Here is a 24,807-nt window from a genome sequence, read left to right on the forward strand (position 1 = left end):
TCCCACCGCAGTGGCCATTCCCTTGATCTGTTTTTTCACACCTCAGTACTGTCTCCGAACTCATTAATTCACCTTTTCCTCTCTCGGACCACCATCTCCTCTCTTTTAGCATCTCTCCACCCCTCTCGCCGTCCCCTTCCCGCAAGGTTACTCTCAACAGGTGTAATTTTGACACAGTTGATCCTACCACATTCTCATCCTGTCTGGGCCTGCTCCTCTTCCCCATTACCACTCTATCTTGCCCCGATGAGGCTGTCTCCTTTTACAATCACAGTCTTAACACTGCACTTTACTCTCTTGCCCCGGCTGTCACCATCAAGCTTCGTCGGTCCCCACCTCAACTGTGGCACTCAAAACTTGCCCGCTATCTTCAAAAATGCTCCCGCAGTGCAGAACGGCTCTGGATAAAGTCACGCATACTGACTTCCTCCAAGTTCATGCTTGCGTCTTACAGTTCGGCCCTATCGCTCTCTAAACAATCGTTATTTAGGGCTCTTATTTCTTCCCAATCCTCCAACCCCCGTCGGCTTTTTGCCACCTTCAATTCCCTCCTCTCCCACCCACCCCCCATGCTCTCTGCTGTCGACTTTGCTACCCACTTCACCTCCAAGATTGAGTCAATACATCATGACATCTCCAAGCAGTCCCTTCTTACCCCCCCTCTCCTTTCCCCTGCCCACTCTGTCCCCCCTCCCACCCTCCTCCTGCGGCTGCTATCTCCTTTCTCCCATCCCCACTTGCTAGCTCACCCTCCTTCTCTACTTTCACTCCGGTATCTGCAAATGAAGTCCATACCATTCTCTCTTCCTCACCCCCCTCCACTTGCCCACAGGACCCAATCCCTCCCCACCTCCTCCACTACCTCTCTCTTGAGGCCTGCTCCCACCTTGCCCATGTCCTCAACCTATCCCTCTCCTCTGGAATCTTCCCCTCCTCTTTAAAACATGCTTTTGTATCCCCCATACTCAAGAAACCATCCCTGGATCCTGCCTCTCTCTCTAATTACTGCCCTATTTCGCTTCTTCCTTTTGCCTCCAAACTCCTAGAACGGGTTGTCTACAACTGTCTCACCTCCTTTCTCTCTTCTCACTCACTCCTTGACCCGCTCCAATATGGTTTTCACCCCCTCCACTCCATTGAAACTGCCCTCACTAAGGTCACTAATGACCTTCTCCTCGCTAATTCCAAAATACACTACTCCCTTCTTATCCTACTTGACCTCTCTGCTGCCTTCGATACCGCTGACCACGCACTCCTTTTGCAAACTCTCAAATAAATAGGCCTCTGTAACACTGTCCTCTTCTGGTTTTGCTCTTATCTCACCAACCGCTCCTTCTCAGTCTCTACACATGACTCTACATTCCCACCTCTTTCCTTACCTCTTGGCGTTCCCCAATGTTTCATTCTTGGCCGTCTGCTTTTCTCCCTCTGCACCTCCTCCCATGGTGTCCTCATCTGCTCCTTTGGCCTCCAGTATCATCTCTATGCTGATGATACCCAAATTTATCTTTCATCCCCTGACCTCTCCCCTTCCCTTTTGTTTCGTGTCTCCTGCTGTCTCTCGGCCATCTCATCTTGGATGTCCCAATGCTTGCTTAAACTCAATATTTCCAAGACTGAATTTATTGTCTTACCCCTTCCAGGACTCTCCCACCTCCCCCCTCTCTATTTCTGTTAATAACACTACCCTCTTTTCTGTCCCTCAAGTCCAATGCTTTGGGGTCATTCTTGATTCTTCCCTCTCCATCAAACCTCACATTCTGTCCCTCTCAAAATTCTGCTCCTTCCACCTTCAGAATATATCCAAGGTACGCCCCTTTCTCACCATGGAAGCCACGAAAAACCCTTGTTCACTCGCTTGTAATCTCTCGACTTGACAACTGTAACCTCCTTCTCTCTGCCTTCTACCTGATTACCTTGACCCTCTTAAGTCTATCCTCAATGCTGCTGCCCGCCTCATTTTTCTATTCCGCCGCTCTATCCAGCTGTCAGTATTACCAGTGTGCCGTAGAATACATGTTCAGTTTGTGAACATGTGTGTATGTGTCTGTGTGTGTGTATGTATATATATATATATATATATATATATATATATATATATATATATATATATTTATATATTTTTGATCTTCATATTTTGTTCTTTATTTATTATGTAGTGTCATGGGTCACTGTTTTTTGTATTTGTCATGTACGGTGCTGTGGACCCTTTGTGGCACCTTATAAAATAAAAATAATAATAATAATAATAATAATATATATAATTGATGCTGTAAATCAGGATGTGCAGTCTCAAAAACAGCCACTAGATGGCAGTGGTGTGAGATTAATTGGTTATGTACACTGTAGGGAAGAGAATAACAGTTAAGAGAAATTGTAAATGCATGCAGCTGCTGTGTTATTTGTAAAAGCAGGGCTATAGGGGTATCACAGTACACTGTCAAAGTCGAATGTGCAGAGGAAGTCGTTCTAAATTAATAAATATTGATTGTAATAGTTTTACGCGCGATTGCGATTAGTATGCTACAACATGCCCATGTTAATTATGCAATCGCATGGGTAAACATAACAAATACACTTACATTCATTTATACATTTGTAAATACTCACATCCATTTATTATCAAGAATTAGAGATTATTTATACAAAGATAAATCTACACTAAATGTATTTATGGATGAGGTTCTAAGAATTGTATGGTGTTTGGTCTTATATTAATCCACATTTCACCAACAGGAATCCAGTACCATTGGGGAAGCGATCGCATATTTTAGTCGCAATTTATAATTAGTATAAGATTAATTCTCAAAGATACTTTGTTAATGGGTTAGTTTAAACCATATTTTCCACGGTTTCCTGAGGCAAGACAATTACACAGCTGTTGGAGTGAATTTCCCCCACCTTTGGAAAATAATCTTTTGAATTGAGCTATGACCTGCATTGAACTGGACCATCATAAACCCTGAACCAATGAAGGACTCTCTTTGTCACGAATCGGAGTCTTAGTCCTATTTAAACCACTCGGCGGTACCATATCACTGTACATCTCCCTTTTGGTCAAAGGCAGCATTCCATCCTGGGACAAGTGTGACTTCTGTCTGCAGTACTGGAGGCTGCCATCTTGGGTGAGACATTTGCTAAACATGCTGCTGAGTCTGAGCACTTGAACACTTGTTATTTTGCTTTAATCTGCTCCAACTGTGGGGTCATTAGAGTTTGCACTTTATATTGGTTTTTTTTTCTTTGTTATAACATAAGGATCCCAGATTCCATATTGAGAGCTGCAATCTGGTGCCTCCTCTTTGGGATTAATTTGAAATTTTCATTATTATTTGTATAAGTCTGAAGCACTTTAGCGCCAGTTAGGTTTTTTCTTCTAATGGAACAACGGGCTGAATTTGGGTAGAAGAAGGGCTATTTATTAAATGTGAACTAATTATTTAATATACTGCATATATTGGGGTTTTTTTTGGGGGGGGGGTAGGAATACTAAATATGAATGCTAATAAATTAATGTGAGGAGCTGATTGCAGGAAGGGAGGCCTTATTATTAAATATGGGTGATATTTAACGGTGAGGCTGAAAGACCTAGAAGGTTCAATCATTGCAATTTTTCCATATGTCATGTACCTATCCATTTACCAAACAGAGCCCCAACTTTCCAGGGTTAAGAAATGCAGCAACTGAGCACAAGTTACATGCACAGCAGATAGTGAAGTTTGTAAGACCAGGTAGAAGAGAGCAAGACAATCTGCCAACTGTCCTGATTCTGGTGGGTCAGTCCCAATTTTGGGTGACTGTCTTGCTCTGTCACAACTTTGTTCCAACTGAATGGACAGTTGGATGGAATGTCCCAGTCTACATTGCTCTGCTCCTGAATGGGTAGCTGTGTGTACCTAATAGTAGTACATGAAGCATTACCCACACATAGCGCCATGCCCCTTGCTGGTCATTCCCACTCTGGTAGCATGGCATGGAAACACCCCTATAGGAAGTCCTGCATTTGCCCCTGAATACTATGGAAAAAAAAAAGTAAATTCTTTAAAAGAAGCTTAACGTCAACTTCATGAGACTTGGATTTGATTTTGCATTAGAAACTTACACAAAAAATATTGTTGTTATTTTTAAGTGAAATTAATATTGCAGACAGTTACATTAATATGCTCTTCATCCTCTATTTAAACATTTTAAAACCAGATTATTTAATTGATTGCGACACTAAAGGAACGTTGCTGACAGCTGGTCAATTCTGCTTTCTCATCTCCGCAAGTTTATTCAGCAGCTGCTCCTTGTCCGCTCCTCTTATTTGATACTTCTATAATACAACAATTTCAGGTTATTAGTTACTTATTGTAAAAGTGGATGTCCCAGTAACGTATTTGATACAGTAAAAAAAACAATTTCCAGAAGGTTTTATTTTACTTTTGCTTGACACAACAGTATGGGTCTGATTCATTAAAAATCTTAAATGAAGAGGTATCTTATTTCAGTCTCCTGGACAAAACCATGTTACAATGCAAGGGGTGCAAACTAGTTTTCTGTTTTGCACATAAGTTAAATACTGACTGTTTTTCATGTAGCACACAAATATCAACTTTAAATTTCAGTGTACAAATAAGCTATCAAGTATTTGTGTGCTACATTAAAAAACAGTCAGTATTTAACTTATGTGCAAAACAGATAACTAGTTTGCACCCCTTGCATTTTGTACATGGCTTTGTCCAGGAGACTGAAATAAGATTCCTCTTCATTTAACATCCTTAATGAATTAGGCCCCTTGTCTTTTCAGAATGGGAAGAGTAAACCCACACAAACATGGGGAGGACATACAAACTGCACACAGATAGTGCCCTGGTTGGAATCAAACTGATGACCTCACTGCTGTGCTACCCCAAAGCATATGTTACCATCTCCGTTTTGTCCTTTTTATACATAAAAAGTTATATTTTTGGAATAAGTTTTTGGGAATCATAATTTATACAATATATAGAATAAGTGAACTCATAACCACGACTCGGCATGTGGGAATAATCCTAGCCGAGTTGGTTTTCCCTTTGGGGGGTCCACTTTTTTTTTTTTACAGGCCTGATGCTCCTGTGCCGACTGACCTAGGGCTGGTTGGTACTGCAGGAGGACTCTAAGCTGCCATAGTAATTTTCATGGTTTTCCTGGTATAGCACCACAAGACCTGGCTGGCAAAATCTGATATCTACATTTTCGAGGGGGCTCCATGATTTTAGCCAATACAAACCTAGGCTGGCAGTGCTTAAGCTGGTTTGCCAGTTTCTGTGGAGCAGGGGCACATTTTATCTTTTTATTTATTTATTTTTTCCACCTGTTACAGCAAGATATATGTATAGTAAAGCGTATCATACGTTTTATGTGCATCTTCCTCAATCTGCGTACTATGCAGACTTGCAGGTATCTCAAGATACCTGTGACTCTGCATACTGCGCATATTGTGTATTTTTTCCGGACGTAATTTACACCTACGTTTTCTGTGTCAATTGCATCCAATTCTGCGCGAGTCCCAGAATGTCTATAAGGGACAATGCACTTCTTTTACAAAACAGAAATAAGGCAAAGGACCAACTCAAAAATCATTTATATCTACATTGCGATGGCTATGGATAATTGGGGCAAGCTAGCATGGTGGCACATGGTGCAATATTTTTTTTTATGTGGTGGTCAGCCATTGACAGATGGTGATGTATAAATATAAAAATAAAAAGTGACAAAATACTAAAACCTCTATGTAACCTAGGCTGCACACACTCCCACTGATACAGACCATATCAAATCAGTTTGCTATCTCATACTCCAAATGATACATAGACAATATAAAATCTACATCTCAGCAATGACAGATATACATTGTTGCCAAATTACAGTATGTATATGAATTACAATACCAGATTTCTGTGTCTGTAGAGAAATATTTGCGGTACAGCAGAGACTTCATAACGAGCCGCAAGATCCTAAAAAGATAAATAATTCAGTATTATAGAGCACAAACATTTTCTATCTTTTTTTTTATACAGGTATTTTAGAAATAATTTTTAATATATAGTTACTTGTGAAAAGTTAGTGTCGACTTTCATGAATTTTACATCTGACATCTGATCACACAGCGTCTGTCAAAAAGCATAAGGACATAGCATCTGAGTAACCATCGGACACAAAAAAAGTATATTTATTTAAACATGCTCACCTTTTCTAAAACATTTAAGACATGAACACCAGCAAGAACATGTGAAATAACGTTAACTTCATAAATAGGCATTTTTGCGCTTCTTCAAGTTACACGTCTCTCAACACTTATTTCCATCATTCATTACCCTTGTTTTTCAATACCCTTCTTCTAGCCATAATCACATACTTTTCCATATATAATCTCTCTGTTCAAGTTTCTTCAGTTCCCTTAAAATTCATGTCCCAAATTTCAGTGTCTTCCTCCCAGCTCCAATTCACATCCTCTTATTAAATACAGCAATGTATCTATTTCAGGCACCTATTAAATATATGGGCCCAATTTGTAGGGGGCATTAAAAGAGCAATGCTGCTGTCCAGGTGATTCTGCAAGCTACTAGTGTTCTCAAAGCTGGTTACAGGATTCCAGGAAAATAATCATAAATGGAGGCTTCCCATGTGGAACCTGTTACTCCGACAACATGTCATTTTAGTTATCTGGAGCTCCTGGATTGTCAGGTGGGAAAAATCAAGTCACTCCGGTATATTTAACAAGTAAGTTGATCCTTTGATGCCTCTGCTCCAAGTATTTTTTTTTATTACAAAGTATTGCATTTTCATGGTTTTCCTGCTATAGCACCATGAGACCTGGCTGGCAAAACCTGATATGTACATTTTCGAGGGGGCTCCATGATTTTAGCCAATACAAACCTAGGCTGGCAGTGCTTAAGCTGGTTTGCCAGTTTCTGTGGAGCAGGGGCCCATTTTATCTTTTTATTTATTTATTTTTTCCACCTGTTACAGCAAAATATATGCCATGAGGGTAGCACTAGCATGTAGACAATAGAGGTCACCATGAGGGTCAAAAAAGAATATATTTGCATTGAAGCCCCATGAATGATAAAGAGATCAATCAGCTCAGTTTGTAGAACTGAATTTAGAACTTGCAGCCAGTGCAATAAGGACAGGAACAAATCATTACACGTTTTTATGATCTATTTTGTATTCTTTGATTTTTATTAAAGTTCACTATGTGTTGTAGTGAGGTGAGGAGCTAACATTATGAAACATGGACATACTTTGGACTTTTTTCTTGTCAAATTGAAAATACATTACATTGCTTTATACCTCACCTTTGTACATTATTTCTAGTACCTGCAGCATCTCAATTTATAACAAAGTATATTTTTCAGATATGATTAAATAATGTTTAAGTCACATAATAGCATAACATAATGTGCAGGAAATAGTATATATACTTAATTGTTTTTCTGGTTTTCATTACTACTAATTATTGATAGCTTGGAAGTCACTTACCTGAACATAAGGTAAAAATCTTTGGCAATGTCCACAGTGATAAGAGAAGAAAACAACTACAACAGGGTTTTGTCCAGCTGCTCCCAAAGCTCTAGACAACTCATCCTATAAGAATAGAAAACAATTCTGAGTATGCTAATTAGATTCACATCTTCATAACATAGTACATAACACAAGTACTGCACTGAAAAATAAAACTGCTAGCAAATATTAGACGCTTTTTTTCTAAAACATTACATTACTAAAGAATGTCTTTTACCCGTTACTCTGTTTCGCCCAGTTATTCCATGGGTAGTTCTCTAAACAACTAACCACCTCTGCAATGGTGCGATTGTTTAATCCTGGCAGTGTTCATCAATAAGTAATACAGACAGTGAGAAATTGATGTTTCCCATGAAAGAAAGGCCTTTAATAAATGAAGATGATACCACAGTCCAGCTGCAGAAACTAGACAGCAAAGTAAATCTAATTTAAACAAATTTTATGTATGAACTTCTTTCAAATAGTGGTGCCGTATTACCACACCCTACCTGCATCAATATTACGGGAGACTTACATTATTTCTCTGCTTGGGTCCTTTGCTTCTTCCTCAATCTAACTCAGAATCTGGCTCTCAATTGCCTCCATTGTCAATCCATATTATGACACTACACTGATACATGCAGCTTTGCACTCAGTAATACATTAATATAAGATCAGCACACTTATTTTCTGAAACACTCTGCACAACTGTGAATATTCCACATATCTTACTGGCTAAATGCTGTACTATTTCAGTCCACTTAAAACAGGCTACACATGTATTAAAGGGACATAAACAACTAGCACTATCATAATTGTTTGATTATAAGTACAGTCAGTGTAACAAATCATTCAAAAATCAAATCATACATGGAAACTGAACAAGGACCTACAAGATTAATGGAGAAGGTGCAGAGATGAAACAAGAGTATAGAGAAAGCTCTGCTTGTCAGAGCTTACAATCTTAAAGGAGAGGGTAAAAATGAGACAACAGGAGCAAGTGGGATGGAATGATACCAAGGGTATAGTGTCACGAACGCCCAGCCTGTCCCAGATACAACAATCTAAACAGCTGACCGTGACTGGCATCACTTTAGTCACTTAGCAATCAATATACCTTTTCTGCCACCACAAGGGATTTACTATGGTGTCCTTACGTTCACCAAAAACACTTAATAATATTTCACACTTAAATCCCATACATATGTAGCATGAGCCTCCCTGGGCTTCGTAAGTTCACAAAGAATCACGGAGAACACACTAGATTAAATTTATTCAATCTGAAAAATGTTTCCAAGGCTTAGTTACAAAAAAGTTTATAACAAGAAATACAAATACGCACAAATAAGTTTCAGAAAATAAAATAGGAAATAAAACCAGAGTCACTACTTCCTAGTTAAGACTTGGCATGTGTGTGAGGGAACACAATTGAGAAAGATTGGACATTTTAATCTTGATAGACCCCCTCATGAAAATGCACAATTTTGTCTAAGGTAGAAGATTTTAAACCTTCCTTCACATAGCTCTCACCCCCCACCTTATGAGTTTATGTCATGAAGGACAGATTGATCTCCCAAATGTCATAGGGCTTTCAAAGTGACCTAGGGATGTCCTGAGATCGGGAATGTTCACAGGACCTGAGTTCTCACCTCTACTCGTTCGGCTTGGCTGCTCAGGTCCACATCCTCTGCATACCAAAAAACTCCTCTGAGATGCTTATCTATCTCTTTCTGGCTAATTTCCAAAGGCTATTGACACTTGCATAGGTTCAGACGAATGTCATTTAGCAAAGCACACATTGAGACTACATTAAAAGGTTACATACAATATACATTGTCATACCTGATTATTGAGGTAAAATAACAATAATACATAATCGTTACATATAGCATCAGAGATTCTTTCAATATCAATAGGATAAGCTATAGTGAACACATGGGTTTTGAGAGAGTACTTGAATTGAAGGATGGGGGAGAGCCTGGTCAGCTAAGGTATGACATTCTATAGATTACAAGTAGCATGGGAGAAGTCTTGTAGGCTGGAGTGTGACTAGAGAGGAGGAAAGGCATGGGCAGATCTAAGAGGGAGAAAATCTCATGAGTTGATCAAAGATGTTTATGGAAGAGGTGTTGGTGAGGGATTAGAAAGTGAGCAGCTTGAAAATGGATTGTGAATGGGTATGAAAAGCTAAAAGTGTAGGGAATTTGCAGAGAGTAGTATTGGATGTGGTGTGCTTTAATTAACATGGCATTTCTAATGGATTGTGATGGAAATAAATGGGTGATTGTAGTAGTCAAGGCACACTAGGAGTTATTGAGAGAGTGCAGGGACTGGATGTGTGGAGTAAAGTACTGAGGGAATGATGAAGCCAAAGCAGTGAGCATGGTGGACTTTGTGATGATCATCATTAACATGTACCTTTAGACAGCCTAATAGAGAGCCGATCTGCCTCTCTAGGAATTGGAGGTAGCAAGTGCTTGCTATGTTTTACTTAAAATTACACTTTATTTTTTTAATGCATGCGCACATCCAACTCAATCAGTCCCATAATATGCAATTGGACCAAATCTTAGTGTAATGCCTATATTATTATATGGGCAACACCAGTAACATTGTTATTTTTTTCTGCTAATACAATGCATACGTTGTTGCATTTAGTCTGCAGTTCTTGCTTTAGCTCACTCATCATGATGTTTAAGAGTAGAAATGCATGGGTACTTGCTCATGAACCTGGATACTGTGAAAATAGAGATCATTAATCTCTATAGTGAACACGGTGTCAGTACACACTGGCACTTTCCTGAATGCTTGATGGATCATGAACACAAGAAGTAGCAGTGCCAGTGTGTACTAACATCATGTTAACTATAGAGTTCAATTATTTCTATTTACACATGAAAGCTGCAATGACTGCAACTTAATTTAATACTGATGCAAAACAGAAACTCAAAAACAAGCTGCTAGTTACTTTAGCACATTTCTTAGGATTTAATTACAGTACATAGATTCTACTTATAATGTTTTCTAAATGAGAAATTAAAGCATAAAGCTGATAGACTTATAAAAGCAAGAGAATTAAAAAAATATATATACCTGGTCCTTGATCTGTTTCATTGTCTTGAAAAGAACTTCCGTTTACAACACTCCAAAGTCACTTAATTCACAAGAGGCTGCAACACACTGTGGTTACTAATTCTTGTCTATTTATACTCTAAGTTCTGAAATTGCTATTGGCGAGCAGCCAGGCTTTATTTTACAATGCTAATAAAACCTCAGGAGTGATTAATGCAAGTGTGTAGACTATTTGTTAGTTGTACGTACATTTCCCTATCTTGGGCCTGATTCATTAAGGATCTTAACTTAAGAAACTTGTTATTTCAGTCTCCTGGACAAAACCATGTTACAATGCAAGGGGTACAAATTAGTATTCTGTTTTGCACATAAGTTAAATACTGACTGTTTTTTCATGTAGCACACAAATATGAACTTTAAATTTCAGTGTACAAATAAGCTATCAAAAATGAAGCAGCAGCTCCATTTCGGTGAGTCTGAATTCTACAGCAGCCGCGGTGCTGTCAAGCAGCATCCGCGGCAGTGCTGTATTATACTACAATACAGCACTGCCGCGGATGCTTCTTTGACAGCGCCGCGGCTGCTGTACAGTTCCGTTGGTTCATGGAGGTGAAGGTTTTCTGGAGAACCAGAAACCCCCCCTGCGTGCGCCACTGATGACGTTCCTCTTGATTTAGATTCCCAAATTCTCACATGTTCCAGAACCATGTGGCCTTTTGCAGAATCTCCTTTGTCTACTTCAGAGATTCAATAACACAAGAGTTGTACCCGATGTACACATCAAAACACCATGTGTAAACATCACACCAAAGTCTAACCTCCTAGGTCTTTAGAACCACCTTTTTCAATAAAGTGAAGGTTTGTTTTTTTTAAAAGCACTGCTCAGTTTAGCTTACTTTAAGGCTTAAATTAATTTGGAGAGTTTATGGGCATGGGCACTTATCTCTCTATGTATGTAGTACCCAGTATTGTTTTATTACTGTTTGTTCCCAATTGTAAAGCGCTACAGAATCTGCTGGCGCTATATAGATAAATGATGATGATGGGCACTTTATTTTATGTGGCAATGTTGTGTGTGTAAAACATTTTATTACAAAGGGTGATAGAAATGTACTTCTCATGGGGTCTAAATCAGGTCCTATTAATAGTATAGCGTATATTCATCATGTGGTCTGTTTTGTAAAATCCAGGTGACTTTGTGGTGTAGAAAAGGCCCTCTTCCCCACAAGTAATTCTGTGAAAAATGTGATCTCCTCTGACACCAATTTGTTTCTTTTCAATGATATTAATAATTTAATTTAAAGGACATTTAGTTTCTGCACTACTCCGATAAGCTATGTGCATTAGTACCTCTTCTCCATACTTTCCTTGGGACCCCTTCACTACGCCAATCTCCTCCCCTCTACTTGCGCAAGTCTCTGCTCCTCTGAAAATGCCATCATTTTCCTTCAGGAACACATGTACCTTAGCTGATTTCTAGGCACAGGTACACAAATCGAAGTGTATGGCGAATCCAAAGCTGGTTTTGCACTGAGCAGAGGATGTTTTGCACTTCATAACTGACCTCCACAGACTACATGTTTATTTGTGAAATCTGTTTCACCAGGTCTATGGAGGATCTAGAGGTACACAACATTCTAAACTTGATGGGAGATGTGTTTTGCATGTCAGACTAATTCATTTAATTTCAGTTTACACTTAACAAAGTTCACCTGCCAGGACATCTTCTCCGGTGGTAAGGAGCTTTTTGATAAAATAATAATGATAATAATAATAATAATGACTGATATTTCTCAACAAAAATATTATCAGTGAAAACAACCCTCTACTTTGCCATAACATGACGTTTAATGAACCTCACATTGGTATTTTAGGAAGCTCAATCTACTTAATCTATAACAATTTGATGAGGCCACAGCTCAGGTATTTAGAACATAATTCTGAAAATATGTATCGCTGACTGTATTAATGCTTCTGAGAAGAGAATATGGGTGTATACCACTGACTCACCGGTATTACTGAGGTAAATATTGTCCCAGTGTCTTTAGTAAATATTTGGATGTCATGATTAAATGACCAGCATTACTATAATTAAACAACTGATTATTTACAAGCAATTTTTAAGAATGACAGTTCTCCTAGTAGTTTGTTATCTATACCAGCTCAGTTGAAATCTCAGAAGTGGCGTAGCAATCAAAATCATCATTGTGTGACCTACAGCTTAATATGACTTGTTTATAAAGACCAAATAGGTCATTTTTTGATACAATGAACAGTGCAGAGCTGTGCATAAGCTATTCTTTGCTTTCTTGAATCTATTCCGATATATATATATATATATATATATATATATATATATATATATATAGTGAGAGAGAGAGAGAGAGAGAGAGAGAGAGATATCAACAATAGGTGGAAATGGCGCTATTTCACAATCTGAAGTTCGAATAATATTAGTACCCACAAGGGTTGTTCAAAAATCACATATAAATACACACAATCCTATGTTCCGGCGGCAGCCCAATTTCATATATCCAGATGGTCAGTCCGGGAGTTTAATCTAGAACAAAAGAAGAGTAGGGCACCTCATAGTGTAGTAAGATAAGACAACGTAGCCAATTTGATAGAATATTATGCGTACCAGATGGAGGCTTGATCAAAGCTCATAACATACAGATATCAGATGGGTACACAGGATCTTCCGTCTGGATCTCTCAGCATATATAAAATTATAAAATATGGAAATCGATAATAGTGTAGTATGCCAAAAAGGACTACTTATTCACCCAGTTTCGCAATTCACTGTTTACCATAATAAAAACACCGGTGGCTAAAGCACACAAAATCCGTGTTTGTGACATACCAATTGGTATTACACGTACCAGAGAAAAGAACAAATGGGCTTATCTGTAACTGAATATCAGCAGAAGGCTCCAGCACAAATCCCCTCATAGATTTCACAGGCGATATGCATAGAGAAATAATAATCCATATAGTGAAGTATGAACCAGCAATAATTTATTATCATAAAAAGATGCAGATATTGCACTCACATTTAGTTGAAATAAAAACAGCAGATCAGTAAATCCAGAAATAGTGTCAGCAACACAGCAAGTAGAATATCAGCTGATCCCAAGCATGGTACATGGCACAGTCACTCAATAATATACTCAGCCTGAGTAACCTGGATATCAGCTCACCACAACACCTCAATGCGTCTCATCTGTAACAGACTTCCTCAGGAGGATTTTGATCAAAATTTACCTGAGGAATAAATATATATATATATATATATATATATATATATATATACATATATATATCTATATATACAGAAAAATTAAGCTATATAGGCGCTAGTACTGATCAATCTGTGATAAACACAAAATCATATACTTAAATAAGTAGTAGGCAGCTCCCAAATCAAATGACACCTGTCTGCGAGTGTCACACCAAGGAACCAAAACACAAAAAGACGGGCGCCACACATACTGTAATTTGTTTTAAACAAATAATGGATAAATGAAATCCAGTGCTAGGAATTGCCCGTACCAAATTAATACATTATAACAGCTTATCTGATGAATATAAAGATGATAGTCTGCAGGATCCTCTTCTTATCATCAAGAGTATATCTCACAAGAAAGGTTAGATGGTAGATATTCAGCAAGTAGTCAAACGCCAAGGGGTATATTTCTAAACTGCGGGTTTGAAAAAATGGAAATGTTGCCGATAGCAACCAATCAGATTCTAGCTGTCATTTTGTAGAATGTACTAAATAAATGAATTGTAGAATCTGATTGGTTGCTATAGGCAACGTCTCTACTTTTTCAAACCTGCAGTTTAGTAAATATACCCCCAAGTTTTCTAAGTCCTGATCAGTTTCTGCTAACCTGCTGCTTATAAGAATGTGCACCTGAGCAGTGCAGGTAAAAAGTTGCTTCTCAGCTCAGTCTCTCTCTCTGTCTAGGGACTGAGGCTAGTGAGTCTCAGTAAGGGGGAACCTTGCTACTTTGCCTGTGACCGAAGCATACAGCACTTTTTATGTTTTGCTTTAGGTAGGTAGTCAGACTTGACACATGTTTAGCTAGAGCCAGAAGGCAAGGTCCTTATTTTGAAGTTATCTCTTATTTTAGTTGCCTAATAAAACTGGCTGAGGCTAGTTGTACCAAAATCCCTGTGTGACACCATTGCTGCTGTTTACCACCATCTACCCCAGGAGATGGTATCTGATCCCCTGACACGGTGCATATATATATATATATATATATATATATATAAAAAAAAGCCTAGTGGCGTGTGTCTGTGTGTGTGAAAAAAAAACAACAAGCTGCAGTGCCACCTGCTGGGCGAAGTTATACACTGACCTACTAAATTCTTAGTGTGTGTGGAAAAAAAAACTCAGAAAGGGCTAAAATTTGCTGCAGCGCCACCTGCTGGGCGGAGTTATACACTGACCTACTAAATTCTTAGTGTGTGTGGAAAAAAAAATTCAGAAAGGGCTGAAATTTGGTATACTAAGATGTTTTTAATTTGTTAATTTAATTTGTTAATTGTTAAAAGTGTTTATAAAGATTTTAAAAAAATATATATATATATTTCTTGAAGGAGAAGTGACAGTTGGGAGTGGTTGGTGGTTGCCGGGGGTGACAGTGGGGAGTGGTTGGTGGTTGAGGCCTGGGCTATGGCCCAAATGCATGACAAGAACCTTTTTAACACCTTAAGTACCTTGATTTGACTAGAATGCATGAGTATCATGCACGGGTTAACTTGTGTGTGTATATATATATATATATATATATATATATATATATATACACAAAATTGTATAATATTAATACATAAAACACAATTCATTCTGCAAACATATTAAAATGTCATTATAGTAGTTCCACAGGTTAGACAAATGGTGTTTTCTCTTACCTGATCTTGCAGCGTAGACTACCGGGTGTTCTCTTTTCCTTGTTCTTGGAGCACTGTTATCAGTTGGCTGGCTTCTGGAAACTTGGAGTCTTGTATTCAAAATGTAAAAAAATTGTGTTATAATGCAGAATGTTAACAAACCCAGATTGATTCAAACACTAACACAACACTAACACCAAATAAAGCAACCCCCTAGTATAGGCATACATAGACATTAAAGTATATGAAAATTACTTATGATCATATCCAAACATCTACCAGCCTTGTCTGTATAGTATTCTAGTGACCGGTGAGACCACAGAGAGCATCAACGTCACCGCCACACAATACAGAGATCATTCCCCCAGCCAATTCATTAACCATCCCCTCAGTGAATTCATCAGCCACCCCCAGTCAATTCATTAACCCTCCAGCCAATTCATTAACTCCTGCAGCCAATTCACCAGGACTTCTGTCTTCTTGACAGGCAGCTAATAGCAAATCCGATGCTGTTAGCTGCCCTGTCAGTGTGGGCGTGCTCTGTGTTCTTAGTGTGGTCAGGTGAGATGTGATAATCTCACATGAGCACACTAAGCAGCACACCACAGCCGCAGGGCAGCTAATAGCATCAGATTAGCTGCTTGCATCAGCAACATTAGATGTTCTGACAGCCCCTATCACTGAGGAGTCATGCACCAAAAAACAAACATATATATAGCTTATTTAAAAACCCCAAAAAACGCTTGTGTGCCAATGCTGAGCCCCCCCTTCAGCACCCAGCAACCCAGGCTGCAGCCTTATCAGCCTAATGGTTGATCAGGCCCTGATAACAGCATTGCAGAAAAACACAAAGGGTCTGATTCAAATTGGAGAAAGCTTGTGCGCAAGTATCATTTGCGTTCAGACATGAATTGCATGCAACTGCATTTATTGACGTAAGGCCCATTATTAAGCATGCTTAGAGCTGTTTCACACAAAATGTGGCACATAAACGGACTTACATACGAACATAAATCAGGCCCAGAGACTTTCTTTTCCACTTTTTTTTTTACTTTAGTTTTGTCTCCTGATCTTTTTATTAACACCATGGATAGAGATTTTGGCAACTGAAAATGTAGGGTGTCCCCAATCCCTTCAATTAGGTCTTTCTTTAGTTCAAGGATGTTGTGGTATCTTTGTAAAGACATTGATTTGCCTGTATGCAATATTTCTAGCTGTGGAAAAGTATCTGCCACCAAGATAAAAAGAATGTCATAAAGGCAAGTTTGATGCTGCACAGGTTGTATCTCAAGTTACAAATGCCGTGATGATTAGAAGGGGATATATGTAGATGAACAGAAGAAAGAGGTTAGCAGAGCTTGTGATTGTTGCTTGGTACTCATAGGATGGAATTAAATTCTAAAAAGTATATTTCCACCACACTAGACACCTTGGGCCTGATTCATTAACAAATGTCCAATACATTTGCGGAATATCAAGTCACAAAAGAATGCACAGTTCAATTAATGTCATGTTAATAATATGGGGCCTGATTCATTAAGGATCTTAACTGAAGAAACTTCTTACTTCAGTCTCCTGAACAAAATGCAAGGGGTGCAAATTAGTATTCTGTTTTGCACGTAAGTTAAATACTGACTGTTTTTTCATGTAGCACACAAATACTTGATAGCTTATTTGTACACTGAAATTTCAAGTTGATATTAGTGTGCTACATGAAAAAACAGTCAGTATTTAATTTATGTGCAAAACAGAATATTAATTTGCACCCCTTGCATTGTAACATGGCTTTGTCCAGGAGACTGAAATAAGAAGTTTCTTCAGTTAAGATCCTTAATGAATCAGGCCCATAGTCATTATTGTCAACACATTAAAAAATAAAATACATTTTCACAATTGCTCCTGATTGCAAACACATGTTCTAGTTTGCATTTACAGCTGTCATCACTAGTAATTCGCAATTACACCAGACCTGTAGATGGTTCAATTGATAGGACTGAAAATCATGTACCTTTGAGACCCCCATAGCTTGAATTTAACACTACTGCGTGCGCTCGAACTTGGCACACCTTTACTGTATGCTAACTACGGTATGCTACATTCACCCATTCCCGTTCCTGATCTGTCCCTGAAATCGTAACCTGTCGTAAATGTCCATTGCGCTCCATGATCAATTGGAAGCTGCTGCATTCTGTGGCGTATAATGTGTCTGGGGAGTGATGTGTATGGTGGTGTTGTGATGTTGCTGGGGGTGGTGTGATGTGGCTGTGTTTGGGGGGTGGAGTGATGTGGTAGTAGGTGGAGGGATGTAGCTAGGAGGTGGAGGGGAGTGGCTGGAGGGGGACATGATATGACTGAAGTGCAGGGCCAGACTGTGACTAAAAATCAGCCCTGGCATTTAATGCACACAGGCTCACCTCTATTCCAGATAATAATATTACAGTACTTTTTGCAAAGGTCACTGTTATACAGTGTCCCATGAGATAAAAATGTATCATGTGCAGCTTGACTCTCTATTTGTAGCATAGAGCTTACCAGTATCAGCTAATGGTATGTACAGGACCAGAAAGAGAAATCTGTGAACTTTTGGTGCCCCTCTCCATAGACGAGTAGCAAATAAACTGTGTGCTGCCACGAATTGGCGGCGCCAGAAAGGGTGTGACCGCATTGTGCTGGGGTGTGGTCAACATGGCGCATTGATATATATATTCTAATAAAACATTACATTTATCATGCTCTCCCAGCCACATTATGACACTCCTAGCCCACTGTACGTATCTATGCTTCTGGTGCTGCTGACATCCATCAGGGTGGGAACTTCCTGTAGAGTGAGCAGGGAAGCTCTTTGTCTCATGAGATTACCAAATTTTGTGATACTTATTGCTCCTCAGCTTGCTCTGCAGGCTGTGTCCCTTCCCCTAACCAGAGCTGGATTAAGGCTCGGGAGTCCAAGGGTATTTAAAACAGCAGGGCCCCTATTACGTAGCATGGTTATCATTTTAGACAAATTTTAGACAAATACACAGACAATACTGTGTGCACTACTGTTAGAAGCACACAGCTCTGCCTTCACAAGCAGTACGTTGTGAAGCGGGACATACCTCCCAACTGTCCTTGTAGTCGGACCAAATCCTAAGCGAGACAGTCACCCAAATTCAGTGTGGAGGACTTACCTGGATGGGGTCGTCGTCCGTCTTCGGGCAGCGGCGGTCCCCTCTGTTCGGCCGGGGCGGTGAGCCAATCAGGGCTCACCTCCTGGCCGTTTGAAGCTACGCGGCGGCGGGCCAATCAGGACCCGCCACGTCATCGTGTAGCATCGCGTCAACGTTACGTGATGACGTCGGTACGTCGCCGACTATTTAAGTCGGCGCGCGCCGCCATTTTTAGTCCGTCGGCGGAGAGAGAAGGAGCAAGACGTGTCGAGGAGAGCTGCGGGATCAATGCTAGAAGAAAAGAAGACAGCGCAGACCAGCAGTGGCAGCAGAGAGCCCTTGTCAGGGCTAAGAGCGCCTCTGCTGCCTGAAGACCGGCGTGATCAAAGCCAGAAGCCGGCGGCAGAGCGTGGAAGCAGCGGCAGGCGGGAAAGGAGTCCAGGAGAAGCTCCCCGAAGACTTCAGAAGTGGGTAAGGCCCCTGTCGGGCACCACCTCTACCGGGCCCCCGCCCGCAGGATACCCCTGCTAAAGTCGGGCACTAGGCCCGTGGCCATGGTCGGGCACAAGGCCCGTGGGGATATTGAATTAGGGGCACAAGGCCCAGGGAACTGGGCACTAGACCCCGAACAGTAGTGGGCCAGTAGGCCATATTGTTGTTAAAGGTGACAAGCCCTATTAGCTAAAGAGGTGAGGGGAGGCTCAGAGCCCCCAGGTACAAGGCCCTTAGGTAGGTAGTGGCCTAGAGGCCATAGGAAGGCCACAGGGCCTGGTTAGGGGCTGACAGCCCGTAGCCTGAGAAGGGCACAAGGCCCTAGTAGAAAGTTAGGGAGGCCACAAGGCCTAAGTAGGCAGGGGCTAGTGCCCCTAGGTAGTAGGGCACAAGGCCCTAGTTAGTGGGCTCAGAGCCCTCAGTTAGAGTGGGGGCTGAGGCCCATAGTCAGAGCACAAGGTCTGTAGGCAGCTGTGCACGAGGCACATGTGTGTAGGGCATAAGGCCCTGGTGGTGTGATAGAGGCGTGAGAGCCTTGTGAGTGTAGGCGCGGTCCTGTGTGAGGTGAGCACACGGAGTTAGGAGGTACAGTAGAGCGGAGGCTCCTGTGGGTGCTATAGCAACCGGCTGGTTGGCTAGCAGCTGTGTGCTCTGGTGAGTAGCGTACAAAGTACTGTATAATGCATTTATTTTGTCTGTGCGGTGAGTATTGTTTGTATTACTGTATTTTGGGGTGTGCTACACAATTGTGTCCAGGGGCAAGATGTCAGGCCCCCATTAAAGGTAGGCTCTTGTTTCCTGTGTTTTCCTGTGCTAACCCGTGCTGTGGGGGACAAGTGTAGTTACCAGCTTACACATAGTCAGGGAAGGACATACGTAGTTTTCCCATCCCTTAGGTCCCTGGGGTCACGCTGGTTCCCAGAGGGGGTGACTGAGTGAGTTGGTGGCAGTGCAGCAAACCTTGAGGCAGTTCCAGGGGCGGCCCATGGTTCTGGTTGAGGGTCCCCAAGGCCGGTTCCGTGCAGGTTAACCTGTGGTTCCGGGTGTAAGGACACGTGTTAGATACCCGAGTACAGGCAGTCGGGCGTTTCAGTTTCGATCGGCTGTTCCGTGCAGCAGTCGGCCCGCGGGTTAGTGTGCTGTTCCAGCGAGCCTCAGTCGGGCCTGGGGCAGCCGGTCCTTAGGGTCCGTGGGTGACCCCATAGTGAGGAGACAGTCTCCTTGGTTAGACCTGGGTGAGGGGGTTAGGAACCGCCCTCTGGTATAGTCCGTGAACACCGGCTGGTGTTCCCCATAGCGTGTAGTGAGCAGTTCCGTTAGTGCACCACACCTAGTTAGTTGTTTGACTTAGTTGCGTTGCCGACCATTAGAGCGTTGTTAGGGTGGGGTCGCTGTTGTAGTCAGTTTAGCGTTTGTGGGTGCTCATCTTAGTCTCACTGAGAGTGCAGAGGGAGGCTGTGTGTTCCTTGTCATCCGCAGTTGTCGGGGAGGTGCAGGAGAACCGGATCGGAAGTGGGAGTGTCCCGGGAGGTGTGCGAGGTACTTGAGGCGGGACTAGTCCTGGTCTCAAGTGCCTGTAGTCCCCCGTGCCTTGGCAAGAGCAAAGCGAGGAGGCGGCAAGGGGGCTTGGACTGAGAGTGTCCTTGTTCATTGCCGTATTCTCGGACAGCCCTTACCTGGTAGGCTCGGTTTAATTCTGTTTCTCCTCTTAGGTGTTATTCGTGAGCGTACGGAGAACTTCCCGATCCAGAACCGAGGTGGGATCCAGTCATCCACGCGAATCGTGGTAAGTCTTTAGGAACTAGGAGTTAGTCGCCCCGTGAGGCACATCTCCTCGAGGGTCCTTACATCAGGACTGTCCCAAGAGATTCAGGACAGTTGGCAGAATGTCCTGCTCTCTCCTATCTGTCTTGTTTCTTTCACCACTTGTAGCAGCTGGTTTCTTTAGATCAGTTCCTGTTTGTCTTGATCATGGAATATTGGATGCCCTATTTTGAAAATACAATCAGCCCTGGTGTTAAATCAGTAGCACTCACGTTTTATAATTGGGCCTCCCTCCAGTCCACACAATAATCATATTCATATTTAATAAGTAGACCTATTTCCCTCCAACTAGCCCCAACATTAAATTAACAGTATACCCATTTACTGAACACATATTTCCCTCCCTCCAAACAGTTCCAGTAATAAATTAAATAGCATTAAAGTTTATTTTCCACAACCGTTTCGGGAAAAAAATAATTCATATTCACATTTAATAAATAGGCCTTCTCCCCAAAATCAGCTCCATATTCAATTGATACCCCCAGCATGAAATTAAAGGTTCCTTCACCACATCTTAAATAATTAGCACCCACCTACACTCCACCATTGAATAGCCTACCACCCACACTATATTAAGATCCTCCCTTCCCTCACACGCCGTATTAAAAAACTGCGGCTACCCACACACACGCCTAATTGAAATACTGCGGCCACACACTATATTAACATAGCACACACACACACTCAATCTATTAACATACATTTTCACATAAACCCCCCAGAGCCATGTTCACTCCCCCCTCCTGCAGCCATGTTCACTCCCCCCCCCCCCCCCTGCGGCCATATGCCCCTTAGGGAAGCAGATGATACACAGAGTAGCCTGGCTCTGAATAATGTGACGTTCTTGGGTACATGCTTCTGCTATCGCTCCTGGTGACGGCGAATCCCCAACCCAGTGGGCTGTCACAGTCATATAATCTTCAGTTTGCCCAGTTCCGCTTGTCCACACATGTATGGTTAGGTGTACAGTGGGTAGAATGGCATTTTGTAGCCCAATAATTAAATTTTTACGAACCTTCTGGCAGAGGTGAGGAATAGTTTTTCTAGTAAAATGGTGTCAGGATGGAATTTGGTATTGGGGACAGAAGACCTCAAGTAACTGTCTAAAACCAGCTGCATCAATAGTGGATATTGGACGCAGAACTAATACTAGCATAGTCACCATGGTGTCTGTGATCCGCTTTGCGACTGGGTGAAAGCTTTCTTACTTGCTTCCTCTTGCAAAGAATTGTTTAACAGTCAATTGTTGTACACTACTAGTAGTCTTCTTCTTGGTCTGTATCTGGGTTGAAGATCCACCCCCGGCAGCAGGAGCAGCAGCAGTGTGCCTAACACTCAAGGAATCTTCTGAAGAGTACTAGATAGGGGTGGAGTCATCTTGCCTTAGAAACTTGGATGTAGGACTAACTCCGATCACTTGTGAGGATATTGATGATGAAGGTGTTGGGGGTGTGGATTGCAGGTGCTGGGATCTAGCTGAGAGAAGGGAGGTAGCTGATGCTGGACTGCTTATTGTTATTTTTTAGAATAAGTTTCTGATTTTCACAAAAGCTTTTCATGAACTTGCTTCAAATGGCTTAACATGGATGAGATTCCTAGATGGTTAAGGTCCCTACCTCTACTGAGTGTGGCTTTACAATGCTACAAATGGCTAGACAACTGTTGTCAGGATTTGTGTAAAAATAATTCCACACATAAAGGTGGATTTATCTTTCTGTCAATATTCACTTATATCAATGCAAATGCATTAAGACTATTTATGATACTCTAAGTGCCCTATATTTAATAATCAATTCTAAACTGCGACCCTGATCTAACGATTGTATTTATATATATGTGCTGGTCTGAAGGTTATCTGAAGAGCTATGCTCGTTCTTCACTGTTATATTTCACACTTTATTATAATGCAAATCACATTACTAACATTCTCTAATGATTACATAGTGTATTATGTATTATATACCTTTCATTGTAGGCATAATTGTAATTCTAACTGCAATAGAGACAGAAACACAGAAGCTTTTTTTTGCCCTGATAAAGCGTCACAGACGACATTTACAGCGGTTATACTTTGTTTTTTACATCTTAGTTACACTTTTCTATCTGGTACACGTCCTTACTATAATTTAATTGCTATTTTAAATCACAATGCTCCCTCAAAAAATTGTTTTCAACCATACCAATAAACATTGGAGCTTTAGACCTATACCCTAGTGCACTACAACAAAATAATCACAACTCTTTTATGCATTATAAGCATTGTTACTGGGTGTTTTTTTTATGGTATCAGTTAATAAATGTTAGGGTACAAATGATTGAGTTAAAATGGAAGCCAATGTGGTTGGTATTTTTCTTACATTCTATATTATAGGTATATCAGGCGCGGGCTGGGAGAGGGAAGCCCGGGGGGCACACAGGCGGCCGCATCCCATGAAACGGGATGCGGCTGTGTCATTGATGATGCGTCCGCATCCCCTGTCATGTGATGCGGCCACCTGTGCGCTGACGCGGCTGCATCTCATGTCATCAGATGCGGCCGCCGATGAAAATGGGGCATATTGCATCCGGGGGGGCGGCCGGCCAGCCTATTCCCCGGCCTTAATAGCGGTCTGACTGAGCGGCCCCGGGGGCCGCTGCCCCCTGGGCCAGCTCGCCCCTGAGGTATATAGTAAAAGTAATCAAAGTATCAAAGCAATTGTGGTTTATACAATGATTGACACTCTTTGGATAACCGATTCCCAGGCTGCTGTAGAGACATACAGGGCCATACAACCACACTTTCCTTTAGGCACTACAGAAGCGGATGTTCATTTGGAAGTAGAGGATTGTTCAAGAATATTTCCCAAAGATTTATCTCCATTATCTCTATCTCAGTTACTTAATGGTTTAATTTACAGATAGGGTAAATAAAATGAAGGATGTTAAGCAGCTGGCCAATATGTTACTGTGTTACCTGCCATGAAGCTATCCAGATGTATGTACTGCTTGTTTCATGTACTTAATTGTTCCTGTGACAATAGCCAAGACAGAGAGATCTTTTCCAAATTGAAAATTATCAAGAATTATCTATGTAGTTCTGGGAAAGGCTAAGTGCTTTGACACTATTGTCTATATTAAACAACAGAGATAGCTCAGAGTAACCTTTGATGAATATGCTCCAAAGAAGAAATGTTTTTTTTCTTAAGTCTACACCGATCCGCCACAACATTAAAACCACTGACAGGTGATGTGAATAAGATTGATTATCTCGTTACAATGACACCTGACAAGGGATATATTAGGCAGCAAGTGAAAAATCAGTTCTTGAAGATGATGTGTTGGAAGAAGGAAAAATGGATAAGTGTAAGGATCTGAGCAACTTTGACAAGGACCAAATTGTGACGGCTAGACGACTGGGTCAGAACATCTCCAAAATCACATGTCTCGTTGGGTGTTCCCAGTATGTAGTGGATTTGTACATGCAGAAAATGGTCCTAGGAAGGACAACCAGTGAACCGGCAACAAGGTCATGGGCGCCCAAGGCTCAGTGATGCATGTGTGCAAGGAAGGCTAGCCTGTTTGGTCCAATCCCACACTAGAGATACTGTAGCACAAATTGCTGAAAATGTAATGTTGGTTATGTAAGAAAGGTGTCAGAACACAGAGAGCATTGTAGCTTGCTGTGTAGCTGCAGGCCGATCAGAGTGCCCATGCTGACTCCTTTCCACCTTCAGAGGTCTTGTGGAGTCCATGCCTTGATGGGTCAGAGCTGTTTTGGCAACACCAGGGATCCAACAAAATATTAGGCAGGTGGTTTAAATGTTGTTGCTGATCGGTGTATCTGTTGTTATCACTATGCTTG

At 41.2% G+C, this 24,807-nt stretch overlaps 1 protein-coding gene across 1 annotated transcript; it reads right to left on the reverse strand.

The window, feature by feature from the left end:
• Positions 1-4,110: 4,110 nt before the first annotated feature.
• On the reverse strand, positions 4,111-10,694 carry LOC142107966 (thioredoxin-like). Its single transcript, XM_075191645.1, has 5 exons — positions 10,621-10,694; positions 7,507-7,611; positions 6,075-6,134; positions 5,913-5,978; positions 4,111-4,315 (listed from the first exon to the last, which is right to left on the reverse strand). Exons 1-5 carry the CDS (start codon positions 10,639-10,641, stop codon positions 4,244-4,246), a joined length of 324 nt encoding a protein of 107 aa, XP_075047746.1. The 5' UTR covers positions 10,642-10,694; the 3' UTR covers positions 4,111-4,243.
• Between the last annotated feature and the right edge of the window lie 14,113 nt (positions 10,695-24,807).

This window comes from Mixophyes fleayi, chromosome 1, assembly GCF_038048845.1.
Source record: "Mixophyes fleayi isolate aMixFle1 chromosome 1, aMixFle1.hap1, whole genome shotgun sequence".
In the NCBI taxonomy this organism is placed as follows: Eukaryota; Metazoa; Chordata; class Amphibia; order Anura; family Limnodynastidae; genus Mixophyes; species Mixophyes fleayi.

Coding starts and splice junctions, on each gene's coding strand:
- LOC142107966 (XM_075191645.1), bottom strand. CDS start 10,641: ATGAAACAGATCAAGGACCAG. Junction 6,135..7,506: donor GATTTTTACCTTATGTTCAG/GTAAGTGACTTC, acceptor GCTTTTTGACAG/ACGCTGTGTGATCAGATGTC. Junction 5,979..6,074: donor TCGACACTAACTTTTCACAA/GTAACTATATAT, acceptor TTATCTTTTTAG/GATCTTGCGGCTCGTTATGA.